At 39.4% G+C, this 27,177-nt stretch overlaps 1 protein-coding gene across 1 annotated transcript in view; it reads right to left on the bottom strand.

Moving 5' to 3' along the window:
- Positions 1 to 21,587: 21,587 nt before the first annotated feature.
- The window catches only part of etnk1 (ethanolamine kinase 1), a 28,926-nt gene continuing 23,336 nt past the window's right edge, over positions 21,588 to 27,177 (bottom strand). Inside the window, exons 7-8 of the mRNA XM_060889137.1 lie at positions 23,866 to 23,939; positions 21,588 to 23,761 (exon numbers count right to left, since the gene is read on the bottom strand). Coding sequence (XP_060745120.1) covers positions 23,689 to 23,761; positions 23,866 to 23,939 — 147 coding nt within the window. The 3' untranslated portion in view covers positions 21,588 to 23,688. The remainder of the gene's footprint in view (positions 23,762 to 23,865; positions 23,940 to 27,177) is intronic.

The raw sequence follows: 27,177 nt of genomic DNA on the forward strand, positions 1-27,177 counted from the left end.
CTCCGCCTTGTGTGTGAGGAGTTTGCATGTTCTCCCCGTGCCTCGGGGGTTTCCTCCGGGTACTCCGGTTTCCTCCCCCGGTCCAAAGACATGCATGGTAGGTTGATTGGCATCTCTGGAAAATTGTCCATAGTGTGTGATTGTGTGAGTGAATGAGAGTGTGTGTGTGTGCCCTGCAATGGGTTGGCACTCCGTCCAGGGTGTATCCTGCCTTGATGCCCGATGACGCCTGAGGCACAGGCTCCCCGTGACCCGAGGTAGTTCGGATAAACGGTAGAAGATGAATGAATGAATGAATGAATGAATGAATTGATCAAGTGCTATTTTAAAAGCTGTAATTAGAATAGAAGAGATTTGTTTCAAATAAACCAAACTTACAGTGATTTATATTGCATTTACAGCATTTTGCAGACACCCAGCATATTCAGAGCAGCTTACATTTAACTCATTCATACAGCTTTGCAATTGAGGGACTGGGGCCTAGGAGTAGCTGTTTGGTGGACCTGGTATTTGGGAGTTTGGTGGACCTGGTGGACCAGTTTGGTGGACCAAGGCCTTAACTACTGAGCTACTAACTCCCCTAAGTACAACTATGGCTAGTCCTTCAACAGTAGTCTCTTATTCGAGTTACCTTGAAGATCATTTACCATGGTATTCTTTTTCAGTCAGTATTTTCTATCCCGGTTTTCTTTTCTTTTTTTTCTTTTTTTTTCTAAAGCTGGGGTTGAAGCTACGGGCAGTGGTGTCTGAAGCAGTTAAGACACTGTATGTTTGATGAGGAGGAATGATGTTCAAGACTCAGCACTGCCATGCTGCCCCTGTTGGGCCCTTACACATGGCCCTTAACCCTCAATTGTTCTCAGTTGTATAAGTGAGATAAAATGTAAATCGCTCAAGCAAATAAGGCTCTGGGTTGTTGATCAGAGGATCTGGGTTCAAGCTTCCACTGTTGGGTCCTTGAGCAAGGCCCTTAACCCTCTCTTCTCCAGGGCTGCTGTGAAGGTTTGTGTTTTAAGTCAGTGGTTTAATAGATACTTCATTCTAATATAAAGAAAAATCTGGAAAATACATGAGAACCTTTATTAAACCTGATGACCGGAAAAGAAAATAAAGGAGCTAAATAAGTGAGGGATGTGTTAGCCTAGTGGTTAAGGTGTTGTACGTCCGTTTGGAAGGTTATGAGTTTGAATCCCAGGCCCTTAATAATGATGGCCCTTAACCCTCAGCTGCACTGTTGTTTAAAGTAAGACAGAAAAGTAAATCATGTTGTATAAAGACGTCTGCCAAATGCTGTAAATGAATACATGCAATTGTCCCTGTTTAAATAACAACACTTAGTTTAAACCCTATAGAACATGTAGATATTTTAATTAACACGTCAGTGACAATGTTTTAGTAAAAAATGTGTGACAAGTGACAAGTTCTTTTAACTATCCAGAGTCAACTCAGAAGATAAATATGTTAAATAAGAGTAAAAATATCATGAAAAATGAATAAAACAATAATAAAATGAATGCGGGCGTCATTTAATTAGCATATTAGGCCTTGAACGTGTCACATCGTTCATCATATCGATTAAGTGAAGTCTGAAGAAATGCGTGTCAGATTTGTGTGTGTGTGTGTGTTGACATGCGTAGTAATGAGATGTCGTCACGTCGTCATGCGCACGTGTTTATCACGCTGAAACAGAAGACCAGAGTTGAGCTTAACATCACCTGAGGCTGAGGCTGAGGCTGAGGCTCGCTCTGAAGCCAGGCTTAGTGTCTCGCTGAAGCTCAGTGGGGGTTTCCCTCATCACCAAATCTGTCAACACTTAATATGATGGAGGTACAACGGAGTCTCACACACACACACACACACACACGCACACACACACACACATTGCTCGGGGACACACACTACACACAGACATACAAACACAGACACACACACACACACACAGACACACACACAGACACACACACATTGTTGGGGACACACACAGACACACAGACACACACATTGTTCAGGGACACACACACACAGACACACACACATTGCTCAGAGACACACACACACAGAGACACACACACATTGCTCGGACACACACACACAGAGACACACACACATTGCTCGGACACACACACATTAATCGGACACACACACACAGACACACAAACACACACACACAGACACACACACATTGCTCGGACACACACCCGAGTCAGAATAACGCAGGCTCACTTTATTTAAAAAAAAGCTTTATTCCAGAGTCTTTTTTCTTTAGCCCCGCCCCCTCGACACGGTCATTTAATAACAGTTTAATTTCTTCCACATAAATTTCTTCTCCATCCCTGGACAAGCTTAGTTGCAACCATCTTGAATTCTGGATTCTGATTGGTCAGAAGATGGTGTTGATTCTAACACAGCTGCAAATTACTGTACAGGTTTCTATGCTAACATGAAAATAAATAAAAAAAAAGAATGGGAATTTAATAACTTGTGGAATCTCAGATACGGTTGTTTTCTGTAGATGTTTATTCAACGTTTATGGAAGGAGTCTCCAGTGTCCGTGAGGTAACGCTGTCATTTTAGGTCAGAGAAGATTCTGGTTTCTGTGACATGACAATTTTGTTTGTTTCCAAACAATTTGGTTTGTTTTCTGGCGTCGGGGATTAATGATAATCTTCTGGAAGTAATATATCTAGATTTTAATGTTTCATTTGTCCTTAAACACTTCGGGACTTTTCTATAGTAACGTTAATCCTTACTTATTTAAAAAACTCACTTTCTTACCTTCGGTCCTCACGTCAAGGCTCTTACTGTAAATATTCTGCCGTTCTCCCGTATCGATCCGTCCGGGGCGAAGTGTTGCACGACACACTTTTAGATCTATTCCAAGATTTCTGCTCCCTATTCACAGACATACAATAAATGTTGGCTTGGTTTCCAGCCCAAGATCAAACAGACTTTCGACTTTCACAGCCCGCCCACTTCGCTGAGGTCATCGACGTGCGCCGAATCGGCTCTGCGGCACCGCACTATGTGTTTCAGTCGAGTTGTGCTTTAAAAGTTTCACTTTGGAATAGACCTGTAGCTTTCAGAAGGCCTTGAGAAGCCAACAGCGAGATCGTGGAGATCGTCTTTACCGTCTAAAGAGCTCTAAATCTGTGTTTATCTCCACTTTTAGCTTCTATTTTTTTTGCCCATCAGCTATATCACAAGCAGGTGACAGGTGAGAAGGATCGTGTATGTCATGCGAATTGCCACACACATACACACATACACACACACACACACACAATGTGTGGATTGGTGTGTATCTGGTGCCCACGCAGGCCTCGTTTCTCCCCTCGCCAAGTCGCAGGGTGCCGGCGGGGCTCGGAGCAAAGCGGCGGCGCGGTATCAATATCACGCCGCCGACGCCTGCCTGCTCTCGCTGGCACAGCATGGCCCGCCAAGCACACACACATGCACACACACACGCACACACACACATGCAGACACACTTCTATCACCTTCAGCTCAGAGTGCTCACCATCTGCAGCACTGCTAACGCAACCGCAACGCCTGGCTGCTGCCAAAGCACAAGCCCCCGCACAGCCTCCGCCACACACACACACACACACATATATACATAAACCAGAAACACACCTCCATGAAGCCTTTATCTATTGCTAGACCCTCAGCTGGTAACGAGACAGGGGTTTAACCCCCAATCACAGCACGTTCTTGCATCCTCACACTTCTGATTAGCTTCGTGTTGTTTTTTTTTTTTCCCGCAGATCCCTCAGTTTAGCCGCGGATCTCATCAGAGCATCTCACAGTAATTAGGAGGCTCTAGGTGATCGCTCTCTCTGGGGGAGAAGTAGTCAGGGCATGGTAATATTACACGCTGAATTACACAGCGGTGCTACCCTGAACTAATTTGGACATCGTAATTCACTTACGCTCGGTTTGCTGCTTCCACGTCGTGCAGCGGAGACGAATTATTTCATTCGGCGGTCATTTTCACCGCTTCTCTACACGGTTCCGTACACAGACACTCACAGGCACCAGAACTCTTCGAGGAGCCGACGCAGTTTAATGACTTATAATTAGATTCATAAAACGGGCTAAACTTGGTGAAAAAAGGAACGAAAGGAAGAGGAAAAAAAAATACGCTGACGACGAGCAGGCTTGACATTTGGCCTTGCGTAATTAGGAATGTGCCAGCTTTCCCTTCCCACTAAATCTCAGCACTAAATCATTATTCTCCACGGTGTTGACTTTGTCATGTTCGTTCGCTTAAGCTTGGGCGTTTTTCGTAAATATTGCAGCCAAAATTACATTGCGATTATTTTTTTTTCTCCCCCTTAATTGCCTGCCCTCCAAACACAATCTGCTTTGGCAGTACATAAGATGGTATGCGAGTTAATAGAGGCAGTGAGTTGGCACGCAAGCTGCGCGTTCTGAAGGGAGAGCAGGGCTAAGAAGGGAAGACGAAGTGTTGAGGAGCTGGAGAGAGCTGATCACACAGGCAAGCTGCGGAGCAGCAGGCAGATGCCACCAGAGCACGAGCTGTCTGTCAGACGAACAGGCAGAACACAGAGAGAAAGAGGAAGAGAGAGATGGAGAGAAAGAGTGAGTAAGTGAGTGAGGGATGAAGAAACATGCACATGTTCTCTGCTTCTCCGTCTCTAACCGTAGATGGATACGTGATGAATTATTAACTCAGACAGCGCATGAATACAGGATCAAACTTTTCTCATATCAATTCCTCGCGTCTTCTCTTCAACACTTTCAGTCCTTCTGCATGCTCGTTATTTAAATCAGTGCAATAACGTTTATCTGCCACATCGTCACAGCTCCGGGGTTTGATCTCGAGCTTCTCGTCCCATCAGAGTTCCTGTACGTGTTCTCCTGTAGGTTTCTCCGGGTTCTCCATCTCCTGAAATATGCCAGTGTGTGTAGATGATTGGTTCATCTAAATAACCCTCTATGTGTGAAGGTGTGTCATGTTTAAGGTGCATCACAGGCTGTATTCCCAGGATACGGTCCAGATCAACCTCATCACAGTGAATTACTTTACTGAAGCTAATATTCAACACGTTCTGCTCCGAGATTCGACCTGGAGGTGAACGGAAATACAGGTGAACAGAATGTAGATGTAAAAAAGCCAAGTGTGGTGTTAAAATATAGCTAATAATGCTAGAAACATGTTTGAATGAGTTAGCAAGACACCTAGTGAGACATTTCCTTTCCTGCTCTCAACTAAATGTTGTAGAAATTTGTAACTTCCAACTTCCCATCAATAAAGTTTTCTCATCCCATTTCCAGCAGGAACAATCAACAAAACATGACTTGTTACTTGTTACAAACTGTGTTGTTTCACTCATCTGAGTTAGCCAGCTAGCTTGTTGCTAAACAGGAACACTGAAACAACATATACGTTGTTTCTATACTTTATTAACGCCTTCGCATTTGAGCTGGTTTTTAGATGTACAAACACTCGGAGATCAGAAATGGGGTTGATATCAACATTTACTCTGATAACCGTTTAAAATAATAAAAAAAAAAACGTTTTTGTTATTCTGGAACTTTCTATGAATTTATTGCTTTAGTTTTGTAGATAAAAACAGAAATAGTGATAAAACTACAAATTCTACAAAGTCCTAAGTGTCCTAACTTTCATATGAGCTTCATATTAACACCACTGTTCAGTGAGACACGAGGAAGACGTTCAATCATCAACACAGACACGAGACAAACAGGGGGAAACAACATTTTTTGGCTAACATTAGCTGGCTAGCTTGCTGCTAATTTCAGTCCAAAACATTGTGAGAATGTTTAAAAGTCACAACAGCTGAACAAAAGCGATAACCGTAAAACTATACTTAAAGTAGCTGTTTGTGATTGTTATAAACATAGCATTACTTTTAACCTTCGAGTAAAACCCAATACAGCATTAACATCAGCTAGCTAGCTAACTAACAGCTTTTGGCTAAGATTACTAGCAAGCTAACGTGATCATTATTTTTAGAGATTACTCACATGGTTAGTTAGCTAACATCATTGAAAAAAAATAAAAAAATTCTGTTAGCGCTTAATGGAATATATAATCATTTTTATTTAAGGCAATTTATTACTTCATTGAGTTTTTTTTGCTCTCTTTCCTCCACTGCAAATATGATTAAGATAAAAGGAAATATTATTTTTCCCCAACTTGGAAACTTTTTACTACTTTTTTTTTTTGCGTTTCTTTTACAATTTACGGATCATACCTACAGTAAGATAGTAAAAGCTGTGTGGAAAAAAAAATAAAAGTCTTAAGTTTAACTTATAGAAAATTAATAAAAACTCCACTGCTTTAATCGCAAAACTGATTCCGTCTCTTCAAAACATCATTAAAAAATGTTTTTTAAAAATTCCATCTTGCAGTGTCTATGAGGACGGAGACATCAGATGGAAGCAGGGATTATTACGGTTGTGATGGAGGAAAATGGGGGCAGAAAGGATGTGAGAGGGTTGTGGCGGGGTAGTCAGGCTGTAGTGTGTGTGTGGGGGGGTCAGAAGATTTTTCAGAGTGTTCTCCCGCTAAGCCACTCACTCTAAGCTTTAATCCCTGAGGGAAAATATGACACCCTGTAAATATCAATAACAAATAAAGCATCTGTAATGAGGCATGGCTTTTTATCTGTGTGATTTGAGCGTAGTTAATCTTCGCGCTGCTCTTGACACTCAATTAAAAGTGAAGAATGCGATGCGGCTCCTCACTTCACCAGCGAGCTGGTCCCGTTCCCGCGTTCTTTTTTTCTAGTCAACTCATCTGTCTCTCTCGCTCTTTTTTTTTTTTTTTGGCTAAACGCATGCATCGAAACAAGACGTCGGAGACCTCTGAGGCTTTCTGAATGCCTTGTTTAACTTGACAGCGAAGGGTCCGAGGCTGTTTAAGACCCTTAAGCTAAGCTAATTCTCCCAGACGTCCGTAGTCTCCGAGATAAAGAGATGAAGTGGATTTTGGATGGGAAAAAAAAGGCTTACTGGGAATATTGTAGAGGACGACGTTATAAGATCAAATTAATGATATGCGGTACTGTTAAATCCACTCGGAAAGGACGGAATTTGAAGCTCGATAGTCAATAACAGCTTCCGTTTCAAACAGAGGTGAAGTTTTAAATCAATTCTTAAACATAGAAACGTTGATGATGATGACGATGATGATGATCATGATGAAAGTTCACGTATGAAATCTGTGATTTATTTACAGAAAAATAATCAGCAACGATTATGAGGGACGGTGTGATAAAGCCAAGCTATTGTTACCATCACCAGATCTTCCTGAAGCACTGCCACTTAAACCACAGCAATTTGATAACGATTACAATTTTTAATCATTAAATCAGCTGACCACGTTACAGAGAAACCGCAAAGAGTCGAAAGAAAAACATAAAGTTGGATCGTTACAAAGCTCTGACACTGAAGACTCCTCCCGTTAATGTTAAATAAAAATGTCCTTACTTTTATAGGATAAAGTTGCTCTTGATAATTAAATGTTAATTAGAATGTTACATTATTAGCATTTGTTTGTTTTTCAGATAACATTTATGCTTGTTTGTTTATTTGTTGTTCCTCTTTGAAAATATTTACAGTCGGTCCACTGTGCTTAACCCGTAAGCAGGACACGGTCCCCAAAAGACACGCTTTAGTCGCATCTTATGACCATAATTATGAAAATAATCGTTCAAAAATTCTGTTCTTGAACAAACATTTTAAATGCTTTTAAAATGACAAGATTGGGAGAAACAAGACAAAATGCACGTTTTGTACAATTTTAAGCCGAACATTAAATATACATTTTTTTTGCTGTGTCAGTCGAAGACGTGTAAAAAATTATAGATCTCTGTAATACAGAAATACTTGTTTACTAAATGACATTTATTTAAACAATACATTAAACCACGATTACTTTTATTTTTAAAACTGAACATATTAAAAGTTTATTTACTGTGTGGAGGGGAAACAAGACACGGTCACCATAAAACACCTTTCAGTCACGTGACCATTTTTTCACATTTTTCCAGAGACTCTAATTCTCCACCTGCATTATTCAGGGTCACTTCATTCATTTAATAAAATCTGACTCCATTTTCATTCCTCTGCCTTCTCCAGGGAGTACATTTGCAGCGGTTTACCTTTGCTACACAATCTATCTATTTTTTAATTTATCCCACAGAATGCTGTTTTTTTTTTTCTCTCTCTTAAATCCTCTGTTTCCTCGCCCCAAAGTGGTGCCTCTGTACGGCACAGATAAATAGGAATCCCGAACTCCAATGCTTCATTTGTCATGGTCTGAATTTTTCCATGAGTGGAATCTACAAATAGCTCCTGCAACGTTCATTTGCAATGCCTAAGGCCTGATATCATGTAGGAGGCTTTGGTGATATTTTGCCTCTTGCATATTTTTTTTCTGGGCTTCTTTCTTTCTCTTCTTTCTTGCTTTATTTCTTTCCTTCTTTCTCCTCGCAAAGCTAAGATATTCACATACACACACATACACACACACACAGTGTAAACGCTGCAAACACTGCGAATGCTAGATCCCCCCCTTTTTATTTCATGCCCATTATTTTGCTGTGACATTACAGTTTTTTAATTGAATTGAACACAATTTACTGCTTAAGAAAACTTTTAATTAAACGCCATATGGACAGATTGTGGAGAGAAGTGGCCTCCATGAATTTTCCCTCAGGGAAAATTGTGGCATAATTAAGAATTTGAACTGTAATGACACACGTGGATTTAATGGAAACTTGCTATGCAAATAGGGCTATGTATAACTGCCATTTATCTGATGGCACAAGCGGAGCTCGGAGCGTCGAGCGAGACGCGTCTGGGAAACCTCGCTCCCCCGAGTCCGCCCGTCACATCGCAAGCGGAGAAATAAGAGAAGGAAGAGAGAGAAGTGTGGAGGAGGAAAGCAAAGGGAGGGGTCACGTGAGGGGTGACGTGACCTCACCATGACTAACGATGCATGCGCCGTGCTCGAGACGTTTGTGTAAACAGCGTACGCCAGTCGCAGACTGTGATTCTGATTTGTGCTCGAGTCGTCTTCACCTCCGCTAACGATCTATCAATCAGCTTCTACACAAAAATCCGTGTTTCTGAAAGTTGGGCTTGGATCTCAAACTGCTTTTTCTTTTTGTTCCGTTAGATAAAGTGATACTGTATGGAGATATAGGATCATTCCACTTCTAATTATTACAGTTTTTATATCTTTCCTTTGGGAAGGCTGACGACAGCCAAAGGTCTTTTGTTTCCTGGCACAAAGTCTGAGCTCCCAGATTAGCTGTGTTCTCTGCTTCTGATGAGAAATACACGGATCAACATCCAGGACTACAACATCTCTACGTACACAATATCTACACAACAACTCAAAAATACACAATAATCTCTACATACACAACATCTCTACGTTCACTTTAATCTGTACAATGCACAGTATATCAAAAATACTCAACAATCTTTAGAATATAGAGATAATAATACAGAGATATGTATAATGGCTCTTTAAATGTCAGTATTAATAGAATATTTCTACAACACAGACACACACAGACAAATACATACCCAGATACTGGCACAGACACACAGACACAAACAGAGAGAGACATAAAAAACAGACATAAAACAGAGGCAGAGAGACAGTCACAAATACAGACACAGATACAGACACAGAGACAGGCACAGATATAGATACAAAGGCAGACACAGATTTAGACACAGTTACAGACATAGACACAAACACAGAGACAGATACAGAGACAGACACAGATACAAACAAGAATATAGACACCGATATAGACACAGACACAGAGACAGACACAGAGACTGATAGAGAGACAGACAGAGATACTGACACAGATAGAGACAAAGAGACAGACAGAGATATTGACACAGATACAAACATAAATACAGACACAGCTATAGAAACAGACACAGAGACAGACACACATATAGACACAGAGACAGACACAGATATAAACACAGAGAAAGACACAGAGACAGACACACATACAGACACACATACAGACACAGATATAGACACAGAGACAGACACACATACAGACACAGATATAAACACAGAGACAGACACACATACAGACACAGATATAGACACAGAGACAGACACACATACAGACACAGATATAAACACAGAGACAGACACACATACAGACACAGATATAGACACAGAGACAGACACACATACAGACACAGATATAGACACAGAGACAGACACACATACAGACACAGATATAGACACAGAGACAGACACACATACAGAAACAGATATAAACACAGAGATAGACACAGAGACAGACACACATACAGACACACATATAGACACACATACAGACACAGATATAGACACAGAGACAGACACACATACAGACACAGATATAAACACAGAGACAGACACACATACAGACACAGATATAAAGACAGAGACAGACACACATACAGACACAGATATAAACACAGAGACAGACACACATACAGACACACATACAGACACAGATATAAACACAGAGACAGACACACATACAGACACAGATATAAACACAGAGACAGACACACATACAGACACAGATATAAACACAGAGACAGACACACATACAGACACAGATATAAACACAGAGACAGACACACATACAGACACAGATATAAACACAGAGACAGACACACATACAGACACAGATATAAACACAGAGACAGACACACATACAGACACAGATATAGACACAGAGACAGACACACATACAGACACAGAGATAGACACAGAGACAGACACACATACAGACACACATATAGACACACATACAGACACAGATATAGACACAGAGACAGACACACATACAGACACAGATATAAACACAGAGACAGACACACATACAGACACAGATATAAAGACAGAGACAGACACACATACAGACACAGATATAAACACAGAGACAGACACACATACAGACACAGATATAAACACAGAGACAGACACACATACAGACACAGATATAAACACAGAGACAGACACACATACAGACACAGATATAAACACAGAGACAGACACACATACAGACACAGATATAAACACAGAGACAGACACACATACAGACACAGATATAAACACAGAGACAGACACACATACAGACACAGATATAAACACAGAGACAGACACACATACAGACACAGATATAAACACAGAGACAGACACACATACAGACACACATACAGACACAGATATAAACACAGAGACAGACACACATACAGACACAGATATAAACACAGAGACAGACACACATACAGACACAGATATAAACACAGAGACAGACACACATACACACACAGATATAGACACAGAGACAGACACACATACAGACACAGATATAAACACAGAGACAGACACACATACAGACACAGATATAAACACAGAGACAGACACACATACACACACAGATATAAACACAGAGACAGACACACATACAGACACAGATATAGACACAGAGACAGACACACATACAGACACAGATATAAACACAGAGACAGACACACATACAGACACAGAGACAGACACACATACAGACACAGATATAAACACAGAGACAGACACACATACAGACACAGATATAAACACAGAGACAGACACACATTCAGACACAGATATAAACACAGAGACAGACACACATACAGACACAGATATAGACACAGAGACAGACACACATACAGACACAGATATAAACACAGAGACAGACACACATACAGACACAGATATAGACACAGAGACAGACACACATACAGACACAGATATAAACACAGAGACAGACACACATACAGACACAGATATAGACACAGAGACAGACACACATACAGACACAGATATAAACACAGAGACAGACACACATACAGACACAGATATAAAGACAGAGACAGACACACATACAGACACAGATATAAACACAGAGACAGACACACATACAGACACACATACAGACACAGATATAAACACAGAGACAGACACACATACAGACACAGATATAAACACAGAGACAGACACACATACAGACACAGATATAGACACAGAGACAGACACACATACAGACACAGATATAAACACAGGGACAGACACACATACAGACACAGATATAAACACAGAGACAGACACACATACAGACACAGATATAAAGACAGAGACAGACACACATACAGACACAGATATAGACACAGAGACAGACACACATACAGACACAGATATAAACACAGAGACAGACACACATACAGACACAGATATAAACACAGAGACAGACACACATACAGACACAGATATAAACACAGAGACAGACACACATACAGACACAGATATAAACACAGAGACAGACACACATACAGACACAGATATAAACACAGAGACAGACACACATACAGACACACATACAGACACAGATATAAACACAGAGACAGACACACATACAGACACAGATATAAACACAGAGACAGACACACATACAGACACAGATATAAACACAGAGACAGACACACATACACACACAGATATAGACACAGAGACAGACACACATACAGACACAAATATAAACACAGAGACAGACACACATACACACGTGGTATTATATATCGAACTCCCTGGTGTTGTTAAGGCTGTAGTATTTGCTGGGTTTTTAAAGGTAGATATATTTTATTAAATGTAGATTTACATTTTATTAAATGAACTAAACTGAACTTTATTTTTTATTCTATAAAACATTTAATCATACAGTATAAACAAAGCCACCAAATGACAAAAATATATATTTTTTTAATAAAATTAAGAAAAACTTAACTGTTTTTGAAAGGAGTGTTTAGTGTCTGTCAATTTGCCTTTATTTTTATATAAACACACAAACCATCTGTATTTTTTTTTTCCACCTCAGCAGACCTTTCTGAGTGTTTACTTGAACCTCACGTGATTACGGCTGAAAGAACGGGCTTTGTACCAGGTTCAAGTCCGTGGCGAGCGCAGGGAGAAGAAGACGAAGGAACAGACGCACTGACATGTTAAAAGCCTCCAACACAAAAGGACGAGCTGCGTGAAAGCCCATCAGGTGTTAGGAGTCAGGATGGCAAGAAAAGGAGAGAGAGAGAGAGAGAGAGAGAGAGAGAGAGAGAGAGAGAGAGAGAGAGAGAGAGAGAGAGAGAGAGAGAGAGAGAGAGAGAGAGAGAGAGAGAGAGAGAGAGAGAGAGAGAGAGAGAGAGAGAGAGGCAGAGAGAGAGAGACAGAGAGACAGAGACAGAGAGACAGAGCGAGAGACAGAGAAAGAGACAGAGAGAGAGACAAAGACAGAGACAGAGAGAGACAAAGACAGAGAGAGAGAGACAGAGAGAGAGACAGAGAGAGAGACAGAGCGAGAGACAATGACAGAGAGACAGAGACACAGAGAGAGAGAGAGACAGAGCGAGAGACAGTGACAGAGAGACAGAGACACAGAGAGAGACAGAGAGAGAAAGAGAGAGAACTCATTTACAGAGTGGTCCAGGACTTGAAAACAATTATCATCTTCTTCCCACCATCATTGCTGCGTCCCTCGCTTTTGTGATGAGGCCCGTTTTGTTTTCCTCAAGGACGTGTTAATTATTACAGACGAGGCCGCGGGTTTTTTCCTTCTTTTATCACGTGTCGAATAAAGCGTCGCTTTTTGTGCTCCTTTATCACGGCTCTGATGTTTCCTGCGTGCGTCTGAATGTAATGAATCATGAACATTTGTTCTCCTGATGCAGGTTCGTTAAACAGCGCGTGTTTATTTGTTTCTGCGTCCACGTGTGTTTCTTTTCTGTACAATCACAGTCACGCAGGCCGGTATGCAGTTAAACACGTGTCCTTCAAACCAGGCATTCTGTAAAAAGTGTGAAAAGATGTGTGACAAATGCATCAATCTATATAAATCAATTCGTATACATATATTTATGCTTATAAGCTGCACGTCTAAGTTTTTTTGTTGATTTTTTTTTTAAACGATAGAATACACTGTTCGTCATGGCAACCGAACGTCCAAGGCCGATGGAAATAATTATTTTGAATTATTAGTTATTATTGGTGATGCTACTGTTTCACTCTGCTGCAGTCTAAATGGACCTGTTTTTGCTTCTGAGGATAAAAAGAAACACGCACACACACACACACACACACACACACGCACACACACATACGCGCACACGCACACACACGCACACACGCGCGCACACGCACACATACACGCACAAACACAAACACACACATACGCACACACACACACACACACACACGCGCGAGCGCGCGCACACACACACATACGCGCACACACACACTCATTCACTCACGAGACCTGAGGTCAGGCCTCAGATCAACAAGACCTTCCATTTACTTTATCTGTTTATTTTATGTATTGATTGAAAGCTTCACTTCACATGAACCGACTGCAGAATCCTTTTTATCCGCAGATGTTTTTATTATTATTATTATTATTATTATTATTATTATTATTATTATTATTATTATTATTATTATTTATTTATTTATTTATTTTTATTATTTGTTTATTTATTTATTATTTTTAAGCAGCGATAAAAGTACACAGTTAGACGACACATGAAACACACTAAAACACACACCACGAGCTATAATACAAGAATCAGTATTTACAGCCGAACATCATCCTGAATTTCCAGAATTTCTGTTTTTTGTTGTTGTTGTTGTTTTTTTTTTTTGTTTTTTTTTTGCATGATCTTTTAAATCAGCCAGATGTTGATGTTGATGTTCCTCTCGGTGTTTGAGTCACACAAATAAAAAGCAGGTCCACCAAAAACACCTTTGTTTCCTGTGAAGGTGTTTTCTCTCGTTTACAGAGCCGGTGTCTCTGTCTGTGGTACTGAAGCAGAAACGTTAAATATACTAACAATACATTTCTGTACTGTATCCAAACTCACATGCTAAATCATTCCTATGATGATGACGATGATGATGATGATGATCATGATGATCATGATGATGATCATGATCCTGCTCATGATGAAAGTGTAGATTTAGATTTTAATCTAAATTCATTCCAGATTTCATTCCAGATTAATCCTATAAAATGTAAAAATGTTCTTAGAGATGACCTACAGTCACACACACACACACACACACACACACACACACACACACACACACACACACACACACTAAACAGTATAAAAAGGAAAACGTTTATGACAGCAGTGTAAGATAGTTATATCTTTATTTTTTTAATATTAAACTTCTTCTTGTTCTTCTTTTTCTGTCAATAATGTCAGTAATTATGTCAATAAAACACGAGATAATTTAGAGGAGTCGTAAAAAATATTTGATTTGATTTGATTACAGATTTTAGATGTAATGTGATGTAACTTCAGTCCACAGTGTTATTTAGAATCTAGCTGAATGTTTCAACATAAACAGAAATTTACATCAATTCTGATTTATAAAATATAATAAACACCTAAAGGTAAACTGATGTGAACTTAAAGGTGTTTTTTTTGTTTTGTTTTGTTTTATTTCTGAACTTTCCTTTAAAGCGACGCTCGGACTGTTTGTCAGGAAAACGATGTCGGATTGATACTTTGGTGTATCGCGGACGCCATGAGCGACGCATTGCTGCCATCTGATGGCCGAACTGTGAAGTGACGCGTAAAGATTCAAGTGTGAATCGAATGATCAGTGATTAAATATTAAATATAAATATAAGCTATATATTTCTGATGAGTACAAAATGTATAAACTGTAATAAGAGTAAATAAATCATTATAGGACGTGCTGTTTGTTACCACTGCGCATCCTGAACAACATTTGAATAACTTTTTTCTACAGTGTTCTTAAATACGGTATATGTTTTACAAAATGCTCCGTTTTCACTTAGCACCTATAAGAAGAAATAAAAACAATGCAACGGTTCACGTTCCTCTGTTCTGAAAGTGTCTGAAATGTTCCAGCTTTACCTCTGACACTGGAGACTCCTTTCATAAAACAACGAATAAATAAACGTCTCACCACATCAGCAATTATACACAAGTCCCTGTGATGGAGTTGTTCTAGAAAGTTCATCGAGACTTTTTCCTGAACGATCAGGATCATGAGCCAGAATTCCAGAGCGCTCATCAGACCTTGGAGTCTCAGCGGCCTTCGTGGAGCTTCGTGGAGTCTTCAGAGTGTCAGGATTTCTGCTAATGGATTCCAAGCAGCGACAAATGTCTGTCTGACTCGGCACTCTGAGAAAGCCGTAAAGAGCGTCGAGATTAGCACAAGTGCCGAGCAGCGCTTGGATACAAAGCCTGTTTGATCCCCGAGGATTGAAGGATGTAAGACCTTCAAAGCCGACAGACCCTTTTGTGGAGATAGCGCATGTTTCTCCTCAATGCACTTATCCATCACACACACACAGACACACACACACATACACACACCACTCTCCAATGCCTATTGTACTCTTAGCAGCTGGTGGTGCTACAGAGCTGCTGTTAACTTGAGGGAACATCTTTTAGCCGCTGCGTTACGAGCAGCTGTTTGCATTGTTGCAAGTGTCGCTCATCCGAATCCGATAACTTAACTCTTCCATTTGAGGCCTTTGTATCCCCGGTCATTACGATGCCTATTATTCTTCGCCACAAATCTGCGCTGGAACCCATCCACATCTGTAAGCAAAAGTGTTCCATCGCGCACAGATGTTTTCCGCCACCCGCCATATTTGATTCAGGCTCGTGTAAGGGACGGGAGACTGTAAGAACACCTGCTCAGTGAACACAGACCAGCTGATTGCAAGCTGTTTGGCTTTCTTTCAAAATAAGTAGTCAAAATGACTCTGTAGTGTTCGTGATTCACAGCCTGAGGGACAGAAAACAACTTTATCGAGATTGCGAGATGTTTCATTAGCACTGGGGAGGAGAACGCTTTTAGCAACAACATCCTCTCACTTCTCATTAATAAGAGTGGATCACATACAGTACATGTACCTCCGGATATTTCAGTACAAGCGAACTGCTTTATAAGCGTATTATAAACGGACATAGACCCTTGGGATGTTATTAATCAGTAGAAACAAATGTCTGATGTTGTGTCTGTGAGTCTGATCTAAAATAAATCAGGACTCTTTCAGTGTGTCGATGATCTTACACTAAACTTTAGTGTTGATAAATTTGAGCTGATTTTTAGATGAACAAACACTCAGAGAACAGAAATGAGTTTTTACCTCAATATCTTGTAAAAAAAAAAAGAAAGAAGAAGAAGAAAAAAAAGAAGAAGATCAAAAAAGATCTCAATCCTTCAGTCTGATTAAATCTTTTTAAGACCAGAAAATGAACGTCTTCCTCATTTGTTGAGTTTCATCACTATTTCTGTTTTATCTACAATTCTAGAGGCGATCTATTCATGGTTCAAGTTCCAGAAAAACAAACGTATTTTTTTCCACACAAATGTTTGTATCTTCAGAGTAAATGTTGATATAAATCCCGTTTCTGCTCTCTGAGATGCTCTGAACGTTTGTTCGTCTAAATGCAGCTCAGATTTATCTTCAACACTGATCCTTATTTATTTTAGATCGGACTCACAGACATTTATTTATACTGATTGTGAATCTTTAGGCTGTTTCTATTTCATTAATCTGACCATCCACGAGCCAGAAATTTGTTAAACGGAAAGTAAACTATTAAATCCTGTAAATCTTTCCACGTGGCTTAAACGCCGCCTGAAGCGATCTCTGATTTCCAACGTAATAACCCTACACCTGTAATAGGCTTTTAACTCATGATACACTCATGTTGTTACTCATGTTCACATCAACTCCACTTCCCAAATCATTTTAAAAAGGAAGAGGAAGTTTGACTGGCTGATAAGCTGCCCAAATTAGAGCTAACAAGACTTTCTGTTCAACAATGAGGAACCTAATGAGGTTACAGTGAAATGAATCCACTGCAAGCAAGCTGTGTACAATTAGCCTAGTCCCAAATATAAATACCCCACCACCACCACACCAGCACCACTACTCTATGCACAATGAGCCATTAATCAGATAAAAATAGAGCAGAGGAATCTTTTGTGATTAACGAGGTGAGACGTGTGCTAATTACTGTTTCCTCTGCTTGTAATTAGGTTGGCACATCTAATCAAGATGAATGAACACCCTGGCCTGTTTTCTCGCTCCCTGAACCGCTGCATTGGATTCATCCCAAACCTGCTCCCTACTCCCTATCGAAGCACACTACATCTAGGTTTAATAAGAACGGCTCATCAACACTACCTAGTGCACTAAATGTGCCATTTGGGATTTGTCTCCTTGCCCAGGAGGCTTTTACCGTCTTCATTTTACAAACCACATTACACTAACTATGTCTCTGTGCTTCACTGGCAATAATGTGAAGATGTGCATTATTACATTAAATTAAACAGAAATATAAACATAAACACCTGGGGTAGGTCAGTAAAGCTCTTATTTATAGGACTTTAAAAGTAGTTTAAAGAAAACTCTTGTCTTTTATCGCCCCCTTGTGGTTGCAATTTTTTTTTCAATTGGATTTTTTTTTTTTTCACAATTTTGTATTTTTTGTTGTTGTTGTTGTTGTTGTTTGAGTGATTCATGTTGTTTGGTTCTAATTTGATTCACTGATTCAGAAGTGAGCAACGATTTAAAGTTAGTACAGATCCGGGTCAGATTAGGGCTATGAACAAAACAAACATGATATTTAATGTTAAAAGGTTGAACATACTGTATACCCTTGCATTGATGTCATTTTTAATACAGATAATTAATGCTATGCTCCTCCTAAACCTAACCCTACCTTCAAACTCAGGAACTATAGGATTTGTATATGATAGTGTTTGTATTGGGGCAAATCGCAGCAATTTTCCTTATGTTCAAAGTCAAACCTGTCAGATATTCTCTGCCTTGTATGGACACCTGGTCCCCAGTATGATATATATACATTTCCAGCATTTATTCGACTCCCTTATTTAGAGCGTCTTAAATTTTTATCTCATTTTCTACAACTGAGCATTGAGGGTTAAGGGCCTTGCTCAGGGGCCCAGCAGTGGCAGCCTGGTGGACTTGGGAATCAAATTCACAATCTTTTGATTGGTAGTCCAGCACCTTAACCACTAGGCTACCACATCCAAACATGACCCAAACATGACACAAACATGTCACAAACATGACACAAACATGTCACAAACATGACACAAGCATGACACAAACATGACACAAACATGACCCAAACATGACCCAAACATGTCACAAGCATGATCCAAGCATGACCCAAACATGACACAAACATGTCACAAACATGACACAAACATGTCACAAACATGACACAAGCATGACACAAACATGACACAAACATGACCCAAACATGACCCAAACATGTCACAAGCATGATCCAAGCATGACCCAAACATGTCACAAACATGACACAAACATGACACAAACATGACACAAGCGTGACCCAAGCATGACCCAAATGTGACCCAAACGTGACCCAAACGTGACCCAAATGTGACAAAAACGTGACCCAAACATGTCACAAACATGAAACAAACATGACAGAAACATGACACAAACATGACACAAGCATGACACAAGCATGACACAAGCATGACACAAACATGACACAAGCATGACACAAACGTGACACAAACGTGACACAAACGTGACACAAACGTGACACAAGCATGACACAAACATGACCCAAACATGACACAAACATGACACAAACATGACACAAACATGACCCAAACATGACACAAATATGACAGAAACGTGACACAAACGTGACACAAGCATGACACAAACATGACACAAACATGACACAAACATGACACAAACATGACAGAAACATGACCACACACTACTACTGAATTTCTATTACACAATGAAAAAAAAATTCAATAAAATATTAATGGAAGACCAGCAGAGCGACACTTCAAGTCATCTTTAAGCTGGTCAGCTTGCAATAATCGCTCTTGGAGGTTTATACACAGGACGGCTTAGCGTTATCTTAGCGTAGTCTGTTTTGTGCTGTATTCTGATGTAGCAGAACAAACACAATTAAACATCGGCAATTAGTTTAGCAATTCACAAATACTCAAATGAACTGGAAACATTTATACCATTTTATTGTATCTTTATTACTCACGTTCAAAAACAAAGTGACACACAGGGATAAATACAAAAGATACTTGTTTAATTACTGAATAAATGAATAAAAGGAGGTTAATGAGAGCGCCTAAGGTCTGAAGAATATTTGTTTATCATTTTGATAGCCAAATATGAGCTGTAGGGCTGTGATCTAACTGTGCCACAGGCAAATATTTCTCCTACTTCCTGAACGTTTTCACACCTGAAGGTCAAACATGTTAAACTAAAACCGGTTCTGCTACAGTACATGAATATTTAATGATTTTATAAGAACGACAGAGTTTTTTTTTTTTTTTTTTTTTTTTTACATTTTTTCCCTATTATGGTAGATATTCAGTTAAATCAATAAACATTACTATTTTTCAGCCTCACTTCTTTGCTCGAACACCTAAACGACACCTAAGTATTGTGATTCGGCTCGTTTTAGAAGAACCGAACCCCAAGAGTCGATTAAAAAAACTGATTCAGAAGAAAATAAACTGTAAAGTTTTTTATTTAAAATGATTTAGATGATGAATTGCTAGCCCAAAAAAACCCAACTCATATATACGCCGACAAATTACCTCAGCGTCCGAGCTAACAAGCTAACCGCTGACTGAAGTTGAGCAAAGACAGTATTAGCATTATTAGCCAGGGCTTAGAATTCTCAATTAAATAGATTAAAATATAAAGTGATATTTAATGGTATTCATTGTAATTGTGTAAACATTTAAAGATTTAAAAATCCTCTCAGAAACCTTGTTAAACTTTTATCTTTACCGTGTTCAGAGAAAACAAACAATCAGATGTTTAGGATGTTTCGATCGCTTTATTAGCATTCACATACTGTAAATACATTCTATAAACTTCATCTCCACATCCAATTTATTTCTTTTCCCGTCCCAAAAAATTCCAGTTTATGTCATTTTTTTTTTTTTTTTAACAGCATTTCGTTTTTAAAAAAGAAAAAGTCAAAGTAAATCTTCCCTATGTACAGTAAGTCACAAAGTAAAAGTATTGCAGCTTTTTTTTTTTTAAAGATGTACAAATATTCACATATCGTTCAAGCGGTAGTGGACGCTTGAGCTGGATTATTTTTCTGTACAATCACATGTCTGAGAGAATATCTTAATCAGTTTGAATAGACACGGCACCGCTAACGACGGCAGACAGAGAGAGAAAAAAAATCTGGTTTGAAATAATCTCCTTTTTGGTTTTACGGATTTATTCCATGTGACCGATTCGGCTGTGATTGTGGATCGTGTCGGATTTGTCATAGTTTTTCTTTTACAGACATCTTTTATCCGATGTTTTATTTACTTTGAAATTTGGTACTTGATGAGCGAGAACTTGTTTCTAAGAATAGCTTGACTAGAAAAAGGTTCGTATCTAGAGAGCTGGTCTTTCACAGTATTTATTATGTACTACACTGTCAGTTTTTACAGTTTCAGCCAAGCTGAGATATATATAAAGAGAGATAGATAGAGAGAGAGAGAGAGAGAGAGAGAGAGAGAGAGAGAGAGAGAGAGAGAGAGAGAGAGCGAGAGAGAGAGAGAGAGTGGTAGGACTTAGATTAAGCCTCTGAGGTCTCTACAGCCCTATTCGGACAGGATTAGTTACGTACGATACTTTACATGTTACTTGAAGCACTAATAGGATCCTTAATTGATTGGCTTCAAATTGTATAATTCAAATCGAGTTACATTCCATTTTTACTCATTTAATGACAAGCCCATAAAATATAAATACTAGCCATTCCATTAAGACAAAAGTAATGGCACCCTAGCAAAAGGCAGAAGCGTTAGTGTATTCTTACGTTATATGTTATACGTACTGCAGTGGCTGAGCTGCATTGCTTCAAGATTTAAGCGATCTACCGTTTAGTCGTTATTGTTTTTTTTCCTTCATCTTTCTGTAAGTTTTTTTTTTTATTTTTATGTTGTTTATCAACGGACGCCTGTGTGTATGAAAATTAGTGTTAGCGAAACTTTTGTAACAGTGGGAATTTTTACTTTGGTTTGTTTTCTGAAAACGTTTACACACAGCTTTTATGCAATCTATTAACCGCTGGCTCATAAGGAGGAAAAAAAACTATACAGGTATTAATAATAAAAAGAATAAACACAATCCCACAGCCTGATTAAAGTGTAATGGCTACAGTTACAGTGGGTATTAGGCCACGCTTTAGTTTAACATATTAACACTTTACCATTATTGTATTTTTCTGTAAATAAAGCTACGTGTGAACACATCGTGGATGTGGTGCCGTTAGCGCCGTCTGTTTTTTTAAGAAGGTGAATCAAATGAAAGCCTTGTAGGTGCGGAAGTTTAATCGTATGACTTCTAGAGAAATCCAGAGCACTCGGGAAGTGCTGGAACACTCGTATTCAAGTAAATGGAGAGTGTGTTGAAAATGATAGAGTTGTGTGACACTTTTTTTGCAATTAAACTTTTTAAAAATAAAAAAAAAATAAAAATGAAGGTTTTCATTTGAATCACGTTCAATTCATTTCTAGCTGTCTAGATGAAAGACAGCAAACGCTTCCGAATCAACAGTCCTGTCCGAATAGGGCTTGCAAGATGGAAAAAAAGACATGTGGGGGAAAAAAAACCTTCCCAATTCTTATAGCTTTTTAGTGCAAGACTGGTCCTAAAACCCCAAGTCGAAACCCAGAGATAATACATTTAAAATCAATTGGCGAGAGCTTGAGTAGCATCATGGTCTGTCCAGCAGCAGTCCTTATTAAGGCATCATGGCCACTTCAACAACCGTCCGAACATTCAGAGTTCATATTCATTTCATAAAAAAAAAAAAAAAACTCTGTACACTTCTCTACAGGAAGAACCTCAGCACTTTGGTGTACGGTGACAGCTACAGCATTTTTTTTTTTTTTCTTTTTTCCAAATTCTGAATGCAGCAAAGTGGCTCACAGTGACATGAGGTTGAGGGGAGGGGGGAGGAGGGAGGAGCACGAGCTCAATTAATCGCAGACCTTAAAGCAACTGTAAGACTAGAAGCGTAAATCCGTAAGCTCTAAAGCTAGCAGGTGGAAGCAGTAAACCTGTAACCTGCAACAACTCATATTCACTGTAAACAAACAGGAATGACAGATCAACTACCGAGTCTCTGGGTCTGGGATGTTAACACACACTCGCACAGACGCACACATTTTGAAGCACACAGTCAGTGATGGAACAATGAGGCCTTGATTGTTTTTTTTTTCCTTCTTGGTCCTAATACCCTTCCGATGCACCAGGTCGACCACATATCGCAGAACAGCTACAGATGTCATCCCGTGTTCTGTGGGGTCACCGTCAACCCCTAGCATGTAGGACACTTCGAAATGGCTCTTGACATATAAAACAGACTAAAAGGGAGGTGCTGAACAGAGAGATGTTTTTTTCACTGGTTTTTCTTTTTCTAGCCTTAAATCTAGTAATTGCAGCGTTAAACCCACAGACCGAAGAGCTCTGCTTGTGCTGCCCATATCCACCACGGAGAAAACAAAACAACCAGAACCGAGCACTATTCCGGAAAGTTCAGCGCCGTCACCTCAGGTTTCATCTTGAAGTACTGGTTAAAGCGAAGAACCGCATATCTAGCAAAATTGGGGGGGAAATAAAAGAAGAAGACCGATGTCATTTTAAACATTCCAGGCTATAATGAATGAAAATAAGAAGATAATCGGGTGTCTAAATTTACCCCAAGAAGTCAAAGTCAATGGTGGAGTACTGAGCCTGAATCAACGCCCACAGGCCCCAGAAGAAATGTGATGCCTAAAGAGAGAAAGAACAGGATGTGAACATTTTGAATCATAATTTCATTTCATAAACCTTTTATGTGGCCTACAGAAAAAAGTGTTCTGTGAACACCAAGAAAAACTCACGTCAATCTTCATGACTTTTTATTTTGACACCTTTTGCTGAAAACATTCACATAACGCTCATTTAACTCATCAGTTCGGAAACAAAAACATAAAAAGGTCAAACGGCTGTGCTGTGTTTTCAAGTCCTTTATGAACTACATCAGGGTCGATTTAAAATCAGAGTCAAATCATTTGTTGTTTGATTCAGTGAGTCGATTCAGAGTAAATAATTTGATTAATGTTTCATACACATTCTGTGGTGAGTCGTTTAGAGTCAAATAATTTGTTGTTTGAGTCTCTTTCTGCAATGTTTCGATTCAGTGTCAAATAATTAGTTTGATTCAAGTTTGATTCACTTTCTGCGGTGTGTCGATTCAGTGTCGAATAATTAGTTTGATTCAAGTTTGATTCACTTTCTGTGGTGTGTCGATTCAGTGTCGATTAATTAGTTTGATTCAAGTTTGATTCATTTTCTGCACTGTGTTGATTCAGTGTCGAATAATTAGTTTGATTCAAGTTTGATTCACTTTCTGCAGTGTGTTGATTCAGAGTCGAATAATTTATTTGATTCAAGTATGATTCGCTTTCTGCTGTGTGTCGATTCAGAGTCAAATAATTTGTTTGATTCACTTTCTGCAGTTTGTCGATTCAGAGTGGAATGATTCACTTTCTGCAGTTTGTCGATTCAGAGTCGAATAATTTGTTTGATTCACTTTCTGCAGTGTTTCGAATCAGAGTCGAATAATTTGTTTGATTCAAGTTTGATTCATTTTCTGCAGTGTGTCGATTCAGTGTCGAATAATTAGTTTGATTCAAGTTTGATTCACTTTCTGCGGTGTGTCGATTCAGTGTCGAATAATTAGTTTGATTCAAGTTTGATTCACTTTCTGCAGTGTGTTGATTCAGTGTCGAATAATTAGTTTGATTCAAGTTTGATTCACTTTCTGCAGTGTGTTGATTCAGAGTCGAATAATTTATTTGATTCAAGTATGATTCGCTTTCTGCTGTGTGTCGATTCAGAGTCAAATAATTTGTTTGATTCACTTTCTGCAGTTTGTCGATTCAGAGTCGAATGATTCACTTTCTGCAGTTTGTCGATTCAGAGTCGAATAATTTGTTTGATTCACTTTCTGCAGTGTTTCGAATCAGAGTCGAATAATTTGTTTGATTCAAGTTTGATTCATTTTCTGCAGTGTGTCGATTCAGAGTCGAATAATTTGTTTGATTCAAGTTTGATTCACTTTCTGCAGTGAGTCGTTTAGAGTCGAAATATTTGTTGTTTGATTCACTTTCTGTAGTGTGTCGAATCACTTTCTCGTCATGTTAAAGTTCACTCCCTGACTGCTGCGTTTTCACCTCCCTCAAGGACCGCACCAAAATTATAATTTACAATTACAGTACAAATAGATTTTTGTACAAAGGAACATTTTGTACTTAAATGTGACAAAACCCGAATGCATTAGTTCACAGCTAACTGCTCTGATACTGCCCCTACTCTGTGGTAACGCCATAATGTATTTTACGAGTGACTAAGAAATGTGCTGTAATGCGTCATTATGGCTAACTGACACAGAGCGAAAGTCTGTTTCTTTCTTCTAAAACCTGCAGCTTTAGAGAAATACGTCAGCATACTTGACGTTCCTGCTTGTTTCATCACTCAGATTTCTACCTCGGATGTTCCCAAGCTCCTACCAAGACAAATAGCTCATTGTTTACAATATTAATGGAGTATTTAATGACCTGAATAGGAGCGAAACCGAGCTTTTCGGGTTCGTTCACTTTGGTTTAAAACAGCTCACAAACGAGAGAACCTAAATGTAGAGGAAAAAAAAGTTGGGCTAGAGTGTGTGGGGTTTGTAAATGTCCCAATGAAACACTTTCGTTTATTTATTCTACACATTGATTAAAAATGTGTCCAAAAAAAAATGTAATAAATAAAATAAAAAAATCAAGGAGCTGGTGTATGATGGACTAGAATATAAACAGAAAAAAGTGTGTGCATTCAGAATGTAGCGTTCAAGTGTTGAAAGTTTCTTTGAGAACTCTTATTGTAAATACTTTAATTACACAATAGATCAGAAGTGTTGAAATGAAAGCTACGCCTCTGGTATCAGTAACCGCTAAGCACCGTTGTCAAAGCTAGATTGCTTTTACAGTGAACTATCTGAGCTTCATTTCCTCTGAGGGATGACATTTTAAAAACCTGATACGCCGGCTGGGTTTGGTTTGGCTCGGTGACATGATCGTTAAAGGCCAACGTGGCACACAAACAAAACAAAAAAATCGCCTTGTGATAAAACCAGATCCGTGTTATTTATCATGTGAGCGGCGATGCCATAGCCCGAGGCCTGAGTCAGCGTTCACCGCATGATCGTTTTTTAGTTTGGTTTTATTTTTTAACTCTGATCATGACCGCTGTCATGCCTCATATATATGACATGTGACTCACTCTCACTCATTTTCTACCGCTTATCCGAACTACCTCGGGTCACGGGGAGCCTGTGCCTATCTCAGGCGTCATCGGGCATCAAGGCAGGATACACCCTGGACGGAGTGCCAACCCATCACAGGGCACACACACACACACACACTCTCATTCACGCACGCAATCACACACTACGGACAATTTTCCAGAGATGCCAATCAACCTACCATGCATGTCTTTGGACCGGGGGAGGAAACCGGAGTACCCGGAGGAAACCCCCGAGGCACGGGGAGAACATGCAAACTCCACACACACAAGGCGGAGGCGGGAATCGAACCCCCAACCCTGGAGGTGTGAGGTGAACGTGATCACCACTAAGCCACCATGACCCCCCTGACATGTGACAATGTGGTTAATTAAATCTGAGTGTTTATTTTTCTTTTCAGTCTTTTTCACGGTCCGTCACGTCGGCGTTGGTGAAAATGAAGGAGTCTGGGTAATGATGTTTAGTGCGGTTGAGTTTATTATTTTTCTTTGCTTTGGTTTGTGTCTCATTTCTAAAGTGAAACCACAATGAAGCTTTTATGTATCACAAACTGGGGTGAAATCATGTTTCTTTTGGGAGGGGGGGGGACTGTAATAACTTGGCTTTATTAGAGCTGAAATGCAGAAATGCCTATTTTACTTTAATAGAGAAAAGAAAGAAAGAAAGAAAGAAAGAAAG

This window comes from Tachysurus vachellii, chromosome 16 (genome assembly GCF_030014155.1).
Source record: "Tachysurus vachellii isolate PV-2020 chromosome 16, HZAU_Pvac_v1, whole genome shotgun sequence".
Classification (NCBI taxonomy): Eukaryota; Metazoa; Chordata; class Actinopteri; order Siluriformes; family Bagridae; genus Tachysurus; species Tachysurus vachellii.